This window comes from Globicephala melas, chromosome 9 (assembly GCF_963455315.2).
Source record: "Globicephala melas chromosome 9, mGloMel1.2, whole genome shotgun sequence".
NCBI lineage: Eukaryota > Metazoa > Chordata > Mammalia > Artiodactyla > Delphinidae > Globicephala > Globicephala melas.
The window spans coordinates 23,185,070-23,202,469 of record NC_083322.1 but is presented as its reverse complement, the minus strand read 5'-3'; the positions used below and the strand labels follow the sequence as shown (position 1 = coordinate 23,202,469).

The 17,400-nt window shown below is 42.3% G+C and overlaps 2 protein-coding genes across 3 annotated transcripts in view; one reads left to right on the top strand and one right to left on the bottom strand.

Moving 5' to 3' along the window:
• Positions 1-12,425, top strand: part of CALU (calumenin) — a 28,367-nt gene extending 15,942 nt beyond the window's left edge. For both annotated transcript variants that reach the window (XM_030853724.2, XM_030853722.2), the window contains exons 4-7: positions 2,407-2,573; positions 3,234-3,294; positions 8,166-8,365; positions 10,038-12,425. In XM_030853724.2, coding sequence (XP_030709584.1) covers positions 2,407-2,573; positions 3,234-3,294; positions 8,166-8,365; positions 10,038-10,142 — 533 coding nt within the window. In that variant the 3' untranslated portion in view covers positions 10,143-12,425. The remainder of the gene's footprint in view (positions 1-2,406; positions 2,574-3,233; positions 3,295-8,165; positions 8,366-10,037) is intronic.
• Positions 12,426-14,068: 1,643 nt separating this feature from the next.
• On the bottom strand, positions 14,069-17,146 carry OPN1SW (opsin 1, short wave sensitive). The gene is given in 6 exon segments (XM_030853725.2): positions 14,069-14,221; positions 15,214-15,453; positions 15,864-15,917; positions 15,919-16,018; positions 16,326-16,494; positions 16,795-17,146. Coding segments are annotated over 6 exon segments (1,068 nt in total).
• Positions 17,147-17,400: the final 254 nt, after the last annotated feature.

Here is a 17,400-nt window from a genome sequence, read left to right as displayed (position 1 = left end):
CACTTGCTGTCCAGAATGAATCTTAAACTCTTTGTATGATTATGTGTTGAGAGCTTTGTTGCCTCACAGGGCAAATGATTCAATGTAGTGGGTATTTCTACTGACTGAGACTGCATAAGCTGAAGCTCTGGCTGGAGAAACAATGTCTTTATAAGGCATCTTTCCCTGGAGGCCTGTGGCTGGACAGTACTCGGGGTAATGAGGTGCCTTACAAAAGTGCTGAGGAGTTTTTGTGAAAGCGTGTTCTTGGTTCAGCTGAGTTCGGGTATAAATCACTTTAGCTTTTAGTCTGCTTTCCACAAAAGGAGCATTAACCCTGTCTCTGCCACAAGTAAAATGTGAGATACTACGATCCACCCTGCCTCCACCAGAACTAGACCAAGAGCCTACCCAGGCCAGATAGCCCAGTAAACTGGTGCTTAAGACAGACAATGGCACTCTGAGCAGTGATGATAGGCACGTGAGTTTAGTCATTAAAAATAAAGTTTAAAAAAATAAAAATAAAGTTTTAAAGCTTCCTTTTTCATCCTTATATATGTGCATGTTATCGGGCTACTTGATTCCAGTCACCATGGTTTAACTAAGGAGAGAAGGGCTCTTAGCTAAGAATCTACTCTTAATATATAAGTTGGCTTCTGTTATCTTTCTTATTTATGTTACATAGTTTGTACTGAAGCTTTATTTGTTTAGAAGAAATGACTTAGTATCTGAGAAAGATCGTACTTTCCTTAAATTCTTTGTCTCTAACCTGTTACGGCTTTGAGTATACACGTATACGGTCCACAAAGCCTCATGATTCAGTCAACTATCTGACTAAATTTTGACACTCAACAAAGAATGAAGCTTCAAGTTGCTCATCTCTCAAAATAGAGCAGTAGTTTATTGTTGTTGTTTTTAACTGTGCTTAAAGTATGGAAAGATTGAACTACAGTATCGAAAGTCAGCAGTGTAATGTTACTAAGGGACCCTGTGGGTCATTTTTATAAAACTAGTGCTGTATCTTTTTTAAAATTTGACCAATATGTTGTAGGAACAATCATTTCTTACCTTTAATATGGTGTCTTTTCCTTTCAAAATATCTTCACATGTTACCTTATTAGGTCCATACAGCAACTCAGATTGAAAAGGGTTTTTTTTCCTTTTCTGCCATTAACTCCACATTTTTTCAACTTAAAGAAACAAAATTTCATTTTTCTAGATTCTTACGGAGAGACTAACTACTGCTTGTGCAGTTCAACATCCTAACAGATGGATAAATCCAAATTTAATTTGGTTGTAATTTAATATTTATCTTTTGTAACAGCTGTATTGAAGTATAACTGACATACGATACACTGCACGTATTTAAAATGCACAATTGATGAGTTTTGACAGATGTATGTATCGGTGAGCTCATCACTGCAATCGAAGTAAATGAACATTTCCATCACCCCAAACAGTTTCCTTGTGTCCCTTTATAATCCTCAAGGCAACCACTGATCTGTTTTCTGTAACTCGAGTTTATTTGCATTTTCTAGAATTTTACAAAAATTGGGGAGGAGGGGTAGTGAACAGTATTTGTATCTCATGGTATATTTCTGAGGTGGCTTAAGAAACTAAAGTGTGACCATTCAAAGTGGTGTTGTTCTGGTACTTGAATCCAGATGGCCTATAATGGGATAGAAGGCCTTTGATGTCTGGCTTCTTTTGGTGGGGGGCAGGGGGGTGCTGCATTGTGCGGCTTGTGGGATTTTAGTTCTGCTGACCAGGGACTGAACCCAGGCCCCCGGCAGTGAGAGCTCAGAGTCCTAACCTCTGGACTGCCGGGGAATTCCTGATATCTGGCTTTTTAATGAGACCCTAATGTTTAATCGACATAGCAGTGGCTAACATTCATTAAAAGCCAACTCTGTGCCAGGCACTGTTCTAGCACTTAACTTCTATTTATTTGCTTAGTTAGCCTCATAACAATCCTATGAGGCCAGCACTGCTATTATCTCCATTTTACAGATGAGTAAATTGAAGTACAGTTAAGTTACTTGCCCAAGGTCACATGGCTAAGAAGTGGTAGAGTTAGGATTCAAACTCAGTATGACTTTAGAACCACCGCTGCCCCTTGGATATATCTAGAAAACTCAAGCTCTGTGGTTGCCCCAAGAGCAGTGACAGTGAAGCATTACATAACGGATTACACAGTCCAGGAGCCAGGGTTCCATGTTGAATGGCAAGCATTTGCATTCAACTCAGACCTGATTTTGAGGTCTTTGATTACCAAAACTGAATGTCTTTATACTGCTGCAATTTTACCTGAGTAATCAAGAATTAATTCTTCAGTGCTTGGTTTATCTTTCTTGGAAATTGATTCCCCATACATTTTTATGTTTTCTGGAAGTCTTTTAAGATTTGACCTAAATTTTTCTTTTCTAGATGATCCAGACCCTGATGATGGATTTAACTATAAACAGATGATGGTTAGAGATGAGCGGAGGTTTAAAATGGCAGACAAGGATGGAGACCTCATTGCCACAAAGGAGGAATTCACAGCTTTCCTGCACCCTGAGGAGTATGACTACATGAAGGATATAGTAGTACAGGTGGGTGGGGTGAGAGCAAGGATTCTCAATGGAAACTTTCTCTTTTTGTTGCTTACACTTTCCTCTTTAGCCTTTCCTCTGTATTTAGAAGAATGACTTGCTATACAAGTGCTGGCCAGATTGAGTCCAAGCTCTGTCACTCTGTTTTTCTGTGATCTCGATGGTGCTTTAAGCTTTCTGTTTAGTATGACAATACGTACCATCAGATTGTGTATTTTGCGATTCATTGGTGGCTTTGTACTGTAAGCATGAGGGGAAATCCTATTTTTTAAACTATCAGGCACTGAGTAATGACAGTGATACTAAAGAATTTTCACAGAAGACAGTTACTGATAAAACATAGACTATAGCTGTAGATGTACTCACTGGTCACATCTCCTGTTAGAGTTAAGCATGACTAGGGCTACCAGATCATCATGGGCTTGATGGGGTAGTTCACTATTAAGTGTTCCTTCAAGAAGACTTAGTTATTTTAAGCTGAAGCATAAAAAATTGATAATATTTTACCATTCTTTCAGCTAGAAAAACCACAATTTCCTATGGATTAACCATACCCACACACATCTACATAAACGTGTGTGTGTGTGTTTTAATGAATGACAAATAATTGCCTAAACTAACTCATCCAGATACTAAGTCTAATTACTCTCTTCTGTTTAGGAAACAATGGAAGATATAGATAAGAATGCTGATGGTTTCATTGATCTGGAGGAGTATATTGGTAAGTCTGTTTCTAGTGTTTTTCTTAGAAGAAGCTGAGAAGCTTTGGAAGATATGTTCACCAACAGAAACAATTTACCCCATGGGTCAACTCTCAGCACATCGTTAAGTCAGACCGGTGTGAGGAATAGGGGGTCATGATAAAGTGTCTGTAGCAGCACTGGCAAATCAGAATGTAAATGTGAGCCACATATATAATTTTAACTTTTCTAATAGCCACATCAAAAACAATAAAAGGAAACAGATGAAATTTATTTCAATAGTGTATTTTATTTAGCCTAAGATTCCAAAATACTATAATTTCAACATTTTATCAATATAACTCATTGAGGGTTTTTTTTTCTACAAATCTTCAAAAGTTTATTTTACACTAAAGCACATTTCAGTTTGGACCAGTCACATTTCAAGTCCTCAGTAGCCCCATGTGGCCAGTGGCTACTGTAGTGGACAGCACTGAAATAGTACATCCCAGATGCCCTGTGGAATTGACAGTAAGGAGTTGCAGGGAGCCTAGACTGGCATTAGGAAACGGAAATAGGACAAAAGAGACAGTTGGATGACTAAGAGCTGTTGATTCCTCTTAGTCTTTCCTTTTCGCTGTATTCTATTCATGTTTTCTGTCTAGATTCTCTAATTTGTTTCCTTTCGTCTTTTTTTTAAAAATCACTCCTTTCTGCCATTTTTCCTTTTAGTTGTCTGGTTTTGTTTTCTTTTCTTTTCCTTTTTCTTTCTTTTTTTTTTTTTTTTTTTTTTTTACTTTTTTGACCACACCTCGGCTTGTGGGATCTTAGTTCCCTGACCAAGGATCGAACCCTTGCTCTCAGCAATGAAAGCTCGGAGTCCTAACCACTGGCCTGCCAGGGAATTCCCAGTTGTCTGTTTATTTTAGATGCTACTATACCTTCAAATTGTCTGATTATTTTAGATGCTATACCTTTCTCTCAAGTAAAGCTTTTTTGGCCATGCCGTGCAGCATGTGGGATCTTAGTTCTCCAACCAGGGATCGAACCCGTGCCCCCTGCAGTGGAAGTGCAGAGTCTTAACCATTGGACTGCCAGGGAAGTCCCTAAAGCTGTTTTTATTATCCTCAAAATAATTTCAAGATTTTCCCATTGCTTTAAAAAAAGGAGCTGCCTCTTAACAAGTAGTTGAGCAAATTGTTACACAATTAGTGTGATGGAAATTAGCATAAGTAAAGGAGAAGAGATGGAAGATACTACAGATGTCTTTGTTACAAATGTTATTCCATTTTAAAAGATATTAGATAATTTTATATTTCCAATTATTATTTTTACTCATAGTAACTTAATTCTAGTGCACCACTGGTTTTGTGTTTCATAAGACAATTTGTTTTTAGGCTTCTGATCTTTACCTGGAATGTTTATTTTAAGTGTGAAAGGGAGACTTAAGCCCTTACCTCTATCCCTGTATGTCACTTCAGTCCATTGAACAAGTCACTCCTTTACTCAAATTTTGTCTAATTATACCTGCTATTTATTTTCTAGAGTTATTCCAGTTGAATTACTCCTTGAATACTCTTTTCTTCTAAGACTCCATGATGTACTTTGAGAGGGGTAGGCAGTGGGAAGATGGAATTTTTTTCCAAAATGATTTTTTTAGTGGAGTTCATCAGCACAGTGGAAATAAATGCCTGGGTGCATTTACTGAGCCCATTTCAAAGTCGACTGTTTCTTTTTTTTAATATTTTATCTTTTAATTCTTGGTTTTTGCCATTTTATCACCATTGCTAAAACGGAGGAACTCATTTTGAACCTCTTGAGAGGAATTAAGTTTTATAACAGTTAAGTACCATCATTTACCAAGCACTGGGGCCAAATAAAGAGATACTTCTGTCTCCCTCCCATCGTATAGATCAGTTGTTTCTTGAAACTACTGAAACTATCAACTGTGTGTGTATGACTTTGTTTTGCAAATCATCAACTAATGCAAACGCTTTTACATCTTGGGTGCCGGGCTTTGTAAAGCTAAAAAGTCTCCCAAACAGTATCTTCCAGTTTCTAGGGGTATGCTAGTTTCTGCCCTGTTGAGAGGAAAGATCAAAAAGAAACAAAGGGTCTTTGCCTCTTACATTTAGCATTAATAAGTCCCCAGAGTTATACTGTTGAGCCATTTAAATTTATTACACAGCATTGCAAGCATACACAAAATTAAATAGAATAGTATAATGAATCCCCTGTACTTACGCCCAGTCACAGCAGCCATCAACCCATGGCCAATCCTTTTAAATCCATATCCACGTCTTACCTCCTTTATTATTTTGAAGTAAATCCTAATCAGCATCTCATTTCATCTGTAAACATTTGGTTATATCTCTCTTAAGATACATATGTATCTCTAAAAATTTTTAAATAAAAGCTCAAAAAATTAGTAATTCCTTAATATCATTATATAGGTTGAATTTTTTTTAATTGTATTTGTTTGTTTGTTTATTTATGGCCATGTTGGGTCTTCGTTTCTGTGTGAGGACTTTCTCTAGTTGCAGCGAGCGGGGGCCACTCTTCATCACCGTGCGCGGACCTCTTGCTCTCACAACCTCTCTTGTTGCGGAGCACAAGCTTCAGACGCACAGGCTCAGTAGTTGTGGCTCATGGGCCTAGTTGCTCCGCGGCATGTGGGATCTTCCCAGACCAGGGCTTGAACCCATGTCCCCTGCATTGGCAGGCAGATTCTCAACAGCTGTGCCACCAGGGAAGCCCAGGTTGAATTTTTTAATAGAAAATTAAATAGTATTAATTCTTATCCTTACTTTTCTAGCTTTAAGATGCACTTACATTATGTTGTATATTCTAGCTTCTATTAAAAGCATGTCTTTCAGGAAATTCCCTGGTGGTCCAGTGGTTAGGACTTGGCACTTTCACTGCAGGGACCGGGTTTGACCCCTGGTTGGGGAACTAAGATCCCGAATGCCGTGTGGTGTGGCCAAATTAAAAAAAAAGAAAGAAAGAAAAATACGTCTTTTAAACGCACGTTTTCCTAACGTGCGTTTCCTAATACACACGTATTCCCTATTTCAGAATTTCCCAATCTGTATACAGTGAAAGGTCTCCCTGACCCTCAGGACAGCTAGGGCAAGGTGCTGGCCAGTGGATCGTACAAATACTGTGTTTTCTGAATGTGCTGTAACATGAAAAAAGAATTGGCAAGACCTGCTCTGAGACTCCCAATTTGTGTTGAAGACAGAAAGGAGTAGTTCTACTCTTAACCCTCAAGTTCAGGAAAATGACAGTGCCAACTGCAAAATGCTGGAAATAGTAGAATTTAGTAACAAGTTTGATGTCCTTTATTCAAGGGAAAACAATCCATGGATCGGGGGAGTAAAGTACCTCACAAGCAGTGGAGCATTCTTCCTAGGGGGTTTTGGGCAAGAGCAGGCTTTATAAAACATTAGAGGGGCAACTCAGATGCAGGACATGATTGGCTAGGAGGTCAGGGATTTCCTTATTAAGATAACAGGTCATCTTTTCTAAGGGTAAGGTAAGTTGACTGAAGCTGAGCTGGAGGGTTGTGATTGATATATGTTAGGTTTTCTTAGCAGTGTGGGCTGACTTAGGTTTAGATTTGTGGCATGGGCCGGGCCACTGGGGCAGCCTCCATTTTATGGGTCCCAACATACAGATTACTTTTATCACAGGTAAATAACTGTTTAGAAGTTACTTAGACTTATATTAGGTGTGTTCCCATACCTTACATGAAATGCATGTACACTTACTTTGATATAGTGTAATTTAGGAGTCTTCAGACTTTCACTCATGTAATTCCTAAAAGAATTTTGACAGTAGCTAAGCCTGTGTGCCACAACTACTGAGCCTGCACTCTAGAGCCCGGGAGCCACAACTACTAAGTCTGTTTGCTGCAGCTACTGAAGCCCGTGCGCCTAGAGCCTGTGCTTTGCATCAAGAGAAGCCACTGCAATGAGAAGCCCGTGCACCACAACAAAGAGTGGCCGCCGCTCGCCGCATCTAGAGAAACCCCACGCGCAGCAACAAAGACCCAACGCGGCCAAAAAAAAAAAAAAATTTTTTTAAATACTTAAAAAAAAAGTATACTCTGTAATTGGTTGGTGGACAGTTTGACTTATAGACCTCTCAAGTTTTCTTTAGGATTTAAAACCACATCTTTCTAAAACTAGTGGTCAGGTTAATTAGTAGTGAAATGGAATGTAGGGAACAACTATCTTATAAAGTTGGTCTTTACCTTTCTTTTTATTTATTTTTTTAAAAAGAAATTTATTTATTTATTTATTCTTGGCTGTGTTGGGTCTTCATTGCTGCGCCGGCTTTCTCTGGTTGCAACGAGCAGGGGCTACTCTTCGTTGTGGTGCACAGACTTCTCCTTGTGGTGGCTTCTCTCACTGCGGAGCACAGGCTCTAGGCACGTGGGCTTCAGTAGTTGTGGCACGCGGGCTCAGTAGTTGTGGCACACGGGCTCAGTAGTTGTGGCACACATGGGCTTAGTTGCTCCACAGCATGTGGGATCTTCCTGGACCAGGGATTGAACCCATGTCCCCTGCGTTGGCAGGCGGATTCTTAACTACTGCTCCACCGGGGAAGTCCTGGTCTTCACCTTTCTTGACGCTAGTCATCTCCCTTTGTTTCTGCATTTTTTTTTAAAGGATTCTCTTTGCTCTCATATCATTCAAGACCAACAGCGGGAAATATTCTTGTTGCAAGATCAATAATCACACATCAGGAAAACTCCTTGCTTCTTAAGGTCTCTCTGACCTAAAATACCCTTATAACTGCTATTAGGTTCCAAACTGATGAATGAGGAAAAAGGGTCAGGTCAGATTTGCATGGGGCAGTCTTTGAGAAACGACAAACTCATCTTCTGTATGGATGTGTATTCACACAGGTGACATGTACAGCCATGATGGAAATGCTGATGAGCCAGAATGGGTAAAGACTGAGAGAGAACAATTTGTTGAGTTTCGAGATAAGAACCGAGATGGGAAGATGGATAAGGAAGAGACCAAAGACTGGATCCTTCCCTCAGACTATGATCATGCAGAGGCAGAAGCCAGGCACCTAGTCTACGAATCCGACCAAAACAAGGTAAGTCTGTCCAGGCCCAAATAATCTATCAGTGATGAATTCTGTTTCTAGGGGATTGCCTAAAAAATTCCTGTTAAGGTACATAGAGCATTTAAGGTCTTAATTAGTTTGAGTCTGCTATGGATCTAAAGTTGGCGATTGAAAACTTACAGGGCAGCGCTAGCTCTCTGATCTCATTTTAGAAATCCCTTTGCCCAATGTTCCCAGCATTGGAGAAATTTAGGCCTCAGAAAGAGCCTCTGGATGTAGCCTGTGCCCAGCATGCATCATCTGCTATCTTTGGAACCCCAGGAAATCTTCTTTGCTTTTTTGTTGTTATTTCCTTTGTTCTTTTATCTTTTACAGGCTCATTTTGCCTACTCAAAGCTGGTTGTTTCCTTCTTAAATCAAGTATGCTTTTTAAAATTAAATCATTTGTAGGAGCTTATAAATCAGCTTTTCTCTGAAACCTGTTAAAATTACCCTTGATCAATTATCTGAGAAGGCATTCAGTTCATTAAAAGAGTCGTGTTACTACTGAGCCCTGTCACCTTTTTCAGAGATTTGAGTGCTCTCCTTAGAGCAAACTGAAAATCAATCTAAAGTTGGGGGATTCTAGAATTCTAAATGTTCTTTTATTTAGACTGATCTTCGGTTTTAATGTAGTTTCTTTTTTCTTTTTTTAAATTATTTTATTTATTTTTGGCTGCGTTGAGTCTTTGTTGCGCGCGGGCTTTCTCTAGTTGTGGTGAGCGGGGGCTACTCTTCGTTGTCGTGCGCAGGCTTCTCATTTGGGTGGCTTCTCTCGTTGCGGAGCACAGGCTGTAGGCACAGGCTTCAGTAGTTGTGGCTCGCGCAGGCTCTAGAGTAAAGGCTCAGTAGTTGTGGCGCATGGGCTTAGTTGCTCCACGGCATGTGGGATCTTCCCGGACCAGGGCTCAAACCCGTGTCCCCTGCATTGGCAGGCGGATTCTTAACCACTGCGCCACCAGGGAGGCTCCTAATGCAGTTTCTTATTGAGCCTTTTTGAGCGTCAGTCTGTTTTGAGTTCTTGCTCAGTCACTTCAGTAGCCAGGTGCTGTGTCCTGAGACATGTGAGAAAAGGAAACTGATGTAGTCATCCCTTGGGAATCTAGCCTAGATAATTCTTGAGATGAGTATCTGAGCCTTCATTTGGGGTTCTGTCTGGAATATGATTGGTGACTAGGTCATTTTGGAGTTGAAGACCGTGCTTGATATTAGCATATTTCATTGTTCCTGTTAGACAAAGACTTGATTCACTTTGAAGTATTTTTCCTGCTATTCTTGACTATCTCTTACCCATATCTAGGAGATGTCCCACATTTTGCTCGAAAGGGAGCGTTTTCTTCTCAAAAAACAAACCCATATCCCTAGCATTGAGCTATTGAGCTATATTATTTCCATCCTTCCACTTAACTTCCTTGATAAGAAAAATGTATCAACTGCTGTTTACTCCCTCTTTGCGTGTGTGCGTGTGTGTGCGTGTGTGTGTGTGTGTGTGTGTGTGTGTGTGTGTGTGTGTTGGGGGTGGGCAGTGAGGATTGAGTTCACATTTAATTTAGTGGGAATTAGAATCGTAAATCTTGACTAACCCCTGTTGTATGTTAACAGTGTTCTAAATTTGAAATAAGAAATATATTTTGCATCAATTCACTGTTCTCTCTACTTTCAGGATGGCAAACTTACCAAGGAGGAGATTGTTGACAAGTATGATTTATTTGTGGGCAGCCAGGCCACAGATTTTGGTGAGGCCTTAGTACGACATGACGAGTTCTGAGCTGCAGACAGAGGAACCTACATTTCTTCAAAAGTAATTTATTTTTACAGCTTCTGGTTTCACATGAAATTGTTTGCGCTACTGAGACTGTTAATTACAAACTTTTTAAGACGTGAAAAGCTGTCTTAAAAATCCCGTCCCCATTCCTCCTCCTCTCTGAGGGACTGGAGGGAAACTGTGCTTCTGAGGAAAAACTCTAATTAGTACACTTGTGTTTGTAGATTTACACTTTGTATTATGTATAACATGTGTGTTTATTTTTGTATTTGTTCTCTGGTTGGGAGTATGATATGAAGGATCAAGATCCTCAGCTCACACTTTGTAGGCAAACGTTAGCCCTTCACTCTGTCTCAACCCTTATCATATAATTTTTATAATTCTGAGTTAATTAATTTTAAGCCTGAGATCAATAAGAAATGTTCAAGAGAGAGAAGAGGGAAGAAATAGTCCCCACAATTCATATTTAGAGAGATAACACTTAAACTTGCCTATTGAAAAGTATCCTGCATAAGTTGGAGGGGCCGAATATTTCATTCAGCTGCTCCAGGTCCAGGTCCTGGCATTGTCTGGGCAAGGACCGATCCCTGTGCTGTAAGAAAGCTTGGCTCAACTTGATTTCATTCATTCTTTTTTTTTCCTTCCCTGTAAGACTAGCTGTTTGCTAATTTTGTCAAGCACAGCTGTGGTGGGAAGAGTTGGGGCCACTGTCTTGAAAATCAGTCAAGTACTGAGTGTGATCTCTTTACAGAGCTATACATAGAAACAGCTGGAAAACTAAAGGAAAAATACAAGTGTTTTTAGGGCACATGCTTTTTTCTGGGTATGCATCTATTGAAGTGCTCAAGACTGTCTTGCCTATTGAATCACTGTAAGTGCCCCTATTCAGCTCCTATTTCCCCAGGTGTTCCAAGGAATTAATCTGCACTGCAGTTAAAATGTACTCCTTTCCAATCATGTCATTGAAAGTGCCTTTAATGAGAGAAATGATCACTGAATGAGGATTCTCTTAAGAAACTCGAAGATAAAATAAAGAGAAGATTATTTGGACCACCTTAAATGAAAGCTTAGAACCTCCTAGTGTGGTGGGATTTTTTTCTTTCCTTTCTCCTTTGGACGGTGGTTAAATAGCAGTATTAGTTAGGGGCTTGGTTGCAGTGTTCTTATCTTGTGGGCTGGTTTCCAAAAACCACATGCTGCTGAATTTACCAGGGATCCTCGTACCTCAGAATGCTAACCACTTACTACCAGGCCTGTTTCTGTGTCAGCTGGAGAGCTTGAGCTAAGACTCAAAGATGAGAGGGCTCTTTGGTTTGAGGACCATCGCTCACCCTTCCTGCCTTCGACCCATCACTCCCTACGTTCCCATCTCCCCACTGCCAAAAAAAAGTTTATCATGAATCAACATGGCCAACCCTGATCAAAGAGAGGGACATTGTAGAAGGAGCTGAAGAAAACACCTCTGTTCCCAACTCACTTTACCTATATTTTACATAACAGGAAACTGTCCTTTTTGGTCCCTTTCATACAGATGGACCTCTTTTGAGAAGAATTATTATATTCCAAGTTTTTAGCCCTCAGGTTACTAAGACAAATATATATATATATATCCGTTATTATTTCATATATCTTTCTGGATAATACATTCAGGTGGTGCTGGGTGATTATTATAATCTGAACCTAGGTGTATCCTTTGGTCTTCCACAATCACGTTGAGGTGGGCTACTTGGCCTGGTAAAAAGCCGGATATCGTGTAACTCCACCCCAGCCTTTGCATTGAGCTCTTGAGAGTGGATACATTCTTTTAACCCCAGTATAAGGGAGTGGAAATTCTCTGCCTTCCAGATTCCCCATTTTTCTTGTTAAGAGCAGGGATAATTAATAATGCCCACCAACCCTGGCTTGGAGAGGGCACGTCATGAATTGTGTGGCAGGAGATCCTCATAGGTCACTAGGTACAGAGAACCCAGGCCTTATGTTAAAGTCACGCACCTAGAAAGCAAACCTCCATCTGCTAAGACAGCAACTTCTGGATGCTGGGTGCTCATCAGTAAGCATTGTACTCTAATCTCTAATGATCCCCCTGGATTTTTTTTTTTTTTCTTTTGGTTTAAATCAAGCCTGAGGCTGGTGAACAGTAGCTGCACACCCACATAGTGTGTTCTGTGAATGCTAGCTCTCTTGAATTTGGATATTGGTTATTTTTTATAGAGTGTAAACCCAGTTTTATATTCTATAATGCAAACAGGTACCTATCTGTTTCTAAATAAAACTGTTTACATTCACTGTGGGTTATGAATGTCCTTTATTTTCTTAAGAAATGGAACTCTTGCTTAGAATTATGGGTGTTATAAAATGGCACAGAAAAAGAGCTCTCCTGGAAGGTTTATCATACCCCCCACCCCAACCCAGAGAAGTTACTGCCTTCTCCCAAATTGGTTACTCTTTTCTTCCTATTCCTGAAATCTTCTAGCATCCTTCTACAGCTGTAACCCTTCTCTGCTTCCCTTAGGCCATATAACTGGAGAGGAGCCCAGCTGCTCATTACATAATTGCCTGATACCAAACACAAGCCATTTCTGAATGTACACACATTTATCTTGATTTTTATTTCAAAAAATCTCTTCTTCAGGGGGTGGGGAGAGGGAGTATAAGGTAAAACAGTTTTTTGAACATTTTGTATAGTTTATAAATGGTATTAGATGTGCAAATTCATTTTGAGAACATGAAGGGAATTAAACTATTAACTTTAGTAAATACACAGCTTAAAACAGATATATAGGTTTAGCCAGATAGGAGGTGTGGGGGGAAAGGAAGCACCTGGAATATTCATGCTGGTACAGGGGTTTGTGGGCATGGCTGTCCCAGCCAAAGCGATAGCAATTACTGGCAGTGACAGCATAAGAAAGTTCTTTCAAACTCATTTGGGACCTACTAAAGGGTTTTTTTAAGGTTTTTGTTTTGTTTTATTTTATTTTATTTATTTATTTTTGGCTGCATTAGGTCTTCGTTGCTCTGCTTGGGCTTTCTCTAGTTGTGGTGAGCGGGGGCTACTCTTTGTTGTGGTGCGTGGGCTTCTCACTGCGGTGGCTTCTCTTGTGGAGCACGGGCTCTAGGCTCGCACGCTCAGTAGTTGTGGCTCGCAGGCTCTAGAGCTCAGGCTCAGTAGTTGTGGCGCACGAACTTAGTTGCTCTGCGGCATGTGGGATCTTCCCGGACCAGGACTCGAACCCGTGTCCCCTGCATTGGCAGGCGGATTCTTAAACCACTGCGCCACCAGGGAAACTCTAAAGGTTCTTTTTTTAATGTCTCTCCCATTTCTAAAGTGTTTCCGTAAGTTTGTTTTAATTCAAAATGTATCATCTTTGAACAGATCCCCAGTAGGGAAAAAATGTTACTAGAAAGGAAAATAATTGTTGTGTACACACTGAAAAATCATCAGCCAGACTGCTTTACAGTTGCCGTGTATGTAGAAATCTGTTCTCCAAGTGCTGTAAATTCTGCCACTTAAGAGTAGAAACTGGGCTTCCCTGGTGGCGCAGTGGTTGAGAGTCCGCCTGCCGATGCAGGGCACGCGGGTTCGTGCCCCGGTCCGGGAAGATCCCACATGCCGCGGAGCGGCTGGGCCCGTGAGCCATGGCCGCTGAGCCTGCACGTCCAGAGCCTGTGCTCCGCAACGGGAGAGGCCACAACAGTGAGAGGCCCGTGTACCACAAAAAATAAAAAAAAATTTAAAAAAGAGTAGAAACTGATGATTGTTGAAATGGCCTTTGGGGTGGTCTGAAGTAGACCCAGCTGGAACAGTAGCTTTGTGTAAGTAGGAAGGAAATAGTAGGAAAATGGAAAATTGACCTCAAATTGCTATCACTCCCCTTCCCGTTTTCTGTGTTGTAGTAGTTTGGTTTTTGACAGGCAAGGTAGAAATTTCCTTAAATGTAAAATCCTTGTTGCTGCAAACAGGCCAGTATGGGGCCAACTTGGCTAGAAGAGACGGTAGAAACTTCCATTTTCTGGGAGCTAGACATGTCAGACTCATCTGTCATGGGCCTTCCACACACCATCTCCATGATGCAAGCTTGGAACTGGAGGAAAGAGCAGAATTGGAGATAGTCCCCTTGGTAGAGCGGTACAGAGGAGATAACATCAGGAAGCATAGGGGAAAAAAGATCTCATTCTTTGTATCCTCAAAGCCTTGCACAATGCCTTATACACAGGATCTCCTCAGGTGGTTTTGATTATATCTTCCCAATACTGAGAGCTAGCTATATTCCAGGCTAAGACTACGCACTACTCCTGGGTCTACAGTGATGATCCCTACACATTCTGGCTAACTCTGAGAATGTGTAGAATTTCACTGTTGGGAGACCTCACAAACCACCCTGCCCCATAAGAGCACTGTCAAAAGTGACCCCAGAATAGCCCCGCCCACCCACCCCACCATTACTTGAAAGCGCTCCCAACTGGGGAAGGACTGCCAATTCTGTTTCTGTCCAGGAGGTTTCGCATTCGTTTTGAATCCATCTCTGGAAGTGAGGAAACAAAATAACAACTCTCAAAGCAGAGTGTTAGCTCTACACGGCAGGAACCCTCCTTGATTTGTCTGAGTTTGGGTTATTAGCTTAGATTCAGGATTTGGGATAGGAAGCCACCTGGTACCTTCAGATGATAAGCTGTTTTAGAAACGTACGCATGTGTTGTGATCTCTGTGTTTCACATAAATGGTCGTGCAGACTAGAAGTTGGAAAGGATTAAGAACTCGTGAAATGGAAATTTAGGGGCACTGCTGATCTATCAGTTTTTCAGTGAAACGGAAAGCCTTTTCACTTCTCATCCTGCCCTTTGGAGCAACTCGAATTTTATGGCTCAAGTTGTCTTCCCTGAGTTCTGTGATCTTGTCTGGATGACCACGCCTTCATCCCTGGGCTTACTTACCAAGTGCTTTCTAGCCTGCTAAGGGTTTCCATGCCTTCCCTGTTGACCCCTAGAAACCCTTTGAGTGGAGTCCCAGGTGCTTGGAGTTAAAAGTCATTGTTGAGAAGAACCAGGTCTTAGGAATATAAATAGAGAGCTTTACCTGCTTATTCATGAAGCAGTAGATGATGGGATTGTAGACGCAAGCACTCTTGGGGAAGAAGGCAGGAATGGTGACAAACCGTAAGTCCACCCCGTGGTTATGGTTGTTGACTATATACATGGCCAGGGCAGCGTAGGGCGTGTAACAGAGACAGAAGGATCCCACCATCATCACCACCTTGTGGCTCACCTCCCGCCCAGCCTTCTGGGTTGTAGCTGCCTCCTGCTGCTGAGCTGCAACCTGGAAAGAGCACAGAAAACATCACACCCTCTTATCCCTGGCCCTGAACTCCTAGATCTCTGGACTCTTCAACTAGGGGGCCATCTACTCTAATTGTCTCTCTGCTGTCCCAGCTTTTGGCCTAGTCCCTCTGTTTCCCCCTCCTTGAGGAAGGCAAGATGGAGGCAGCTCTCTGGTCTGTGACGATGGAAAAGATCACATGCGTCTCTTGACATACCTGAGCAGGAATGACTCCGCCTTATTCTTCATTTCATCATCTCCCTGTCCCCACTTCCTTCACTGCTTTTTGATACCCCTCTACCTGACTGGACGTTTCTGAATGTTTTATGTTCTAGAGCACTTACCCGCTCTTCCCTCTCACCTAGAGCCTTGTGATCCCTTCCTCCCTGACCCTCACGAAAGGCACTCACAGCTCTGAAGACCCCCAGCAGCTGAGAGTAGGAGAAGCAGATGAGGGAGAGAGAGAGGCACAGTGTAGCAGAAAATGAAGAGAAACCAGGTATAGTACTCGCTGTAATATTTGGTGCCCACGGTGCAGGAACACTGAAGACCCTCGGGGACAAACCTGCAAGGGACCAAGCACTTACTCACTGTGAGGCTCAATTAGTAGAGAGGGAGATGAGATTCTTGGGTTGTGTTCTCCACTTAGAACCCAGAATGACTTCAGGCAGCGGGTGTTTTCTGTCCTCACCAGCGAGCCTTTAGCAATTGCAACTGCAGGGTAAGCTTTAGCACTTGTCTCCCACAGCCCTTTCCCTTATTTATTCCACCAGCTCTTTAAAAATTAGAGGTCAAAGACTATACCCAATTCCCTTCCCGCCCTCACAACCTGAGCTTCTAGCTACGTCAGCAAAGCGGCCCCGCACTCTCACCGGCTCCAGCCAAAGAAGGGTGGGATGGAGACACCAATACCAATGGTCCAGGTGGCCAGGACCACCATCAGTGCGTGCTTGGAGCTGAAGCGGAAGTTGCCGAAGGGCTTACAGATGATGATGTAGCGCTCAAAGACCAAGAAGGCCAGTGACCAGCCTGTCACCAGACCTGTGATGAAATGTGAGGGTAAGAGGGTAAACAGCCCCACTCATCCTGGCAGGCAGAGTGGAATACAGATGGGGTGGAGAAAGCACAGGGAGGGAAGGTTGGAGTGGTTAGTGAAGTAGAGTTTGGGACTCGGTCAGACTTCTAGTCTGGGTGGCTTTATATCTCAGTATGCAAAAGAGCACCAAACTTCTATCCCCCAGACTCCTCTTTGGGGCCCACTCTCACCCAACAGCCTGGCCCCTGGTTCCAATCATGGAGCGGTGTCCTTTGCCTCCCCCCAGCCCCCTTCTCCTGCAATACCTGCTGTACGGCCCAGGAAGGCCCCCAGAGCACAAACATGGCGGCCGAAGACAAAGTATCCATGACAGCTGGTGATGAAGACGACAAAGACAGAGAAGATGCAGTAGATGAAGCCCCCCAGGGATACATTGACCAGAATGTAGTTGAGTGGCTGCCGCAACTTTCTGTAGCGCAGTGTGGCCACCAGCACTGTGGCATCGAGTGGCGTCCCTACAACGAAGACAAAGCCCGTGAAGGCTGCCTGGAGGTGGAAGGCCCAGACAGGGGCGAGGCGGTACTGAGGCCCATCCCACGGCCCCACCAAGATGTTCTTGAACAGAAAAAACTCCTCCTCCTCCGACATCTTGCTCATGGGATGTCCACCACCCCCTCTGATTCCCCTTATAGATCATCCTCCCACCACCACTTCTCCCCGACCCTGCCAAAGAACCTCTCCTCCAAAGCCACTTTGGAGCTCCCTGAAAGATCAGTGCTGATCCTAAGCTTCCTAAGGACAAAGTTTGGGATTAAAGACCCTAAGCCCCCACCTAAACCTTTTGTGACCCCAAAGCCGATTGTATGTTCTTCAGAGGGTAAGAGTGGGCTCAAAGGATCCGGACATGCAAC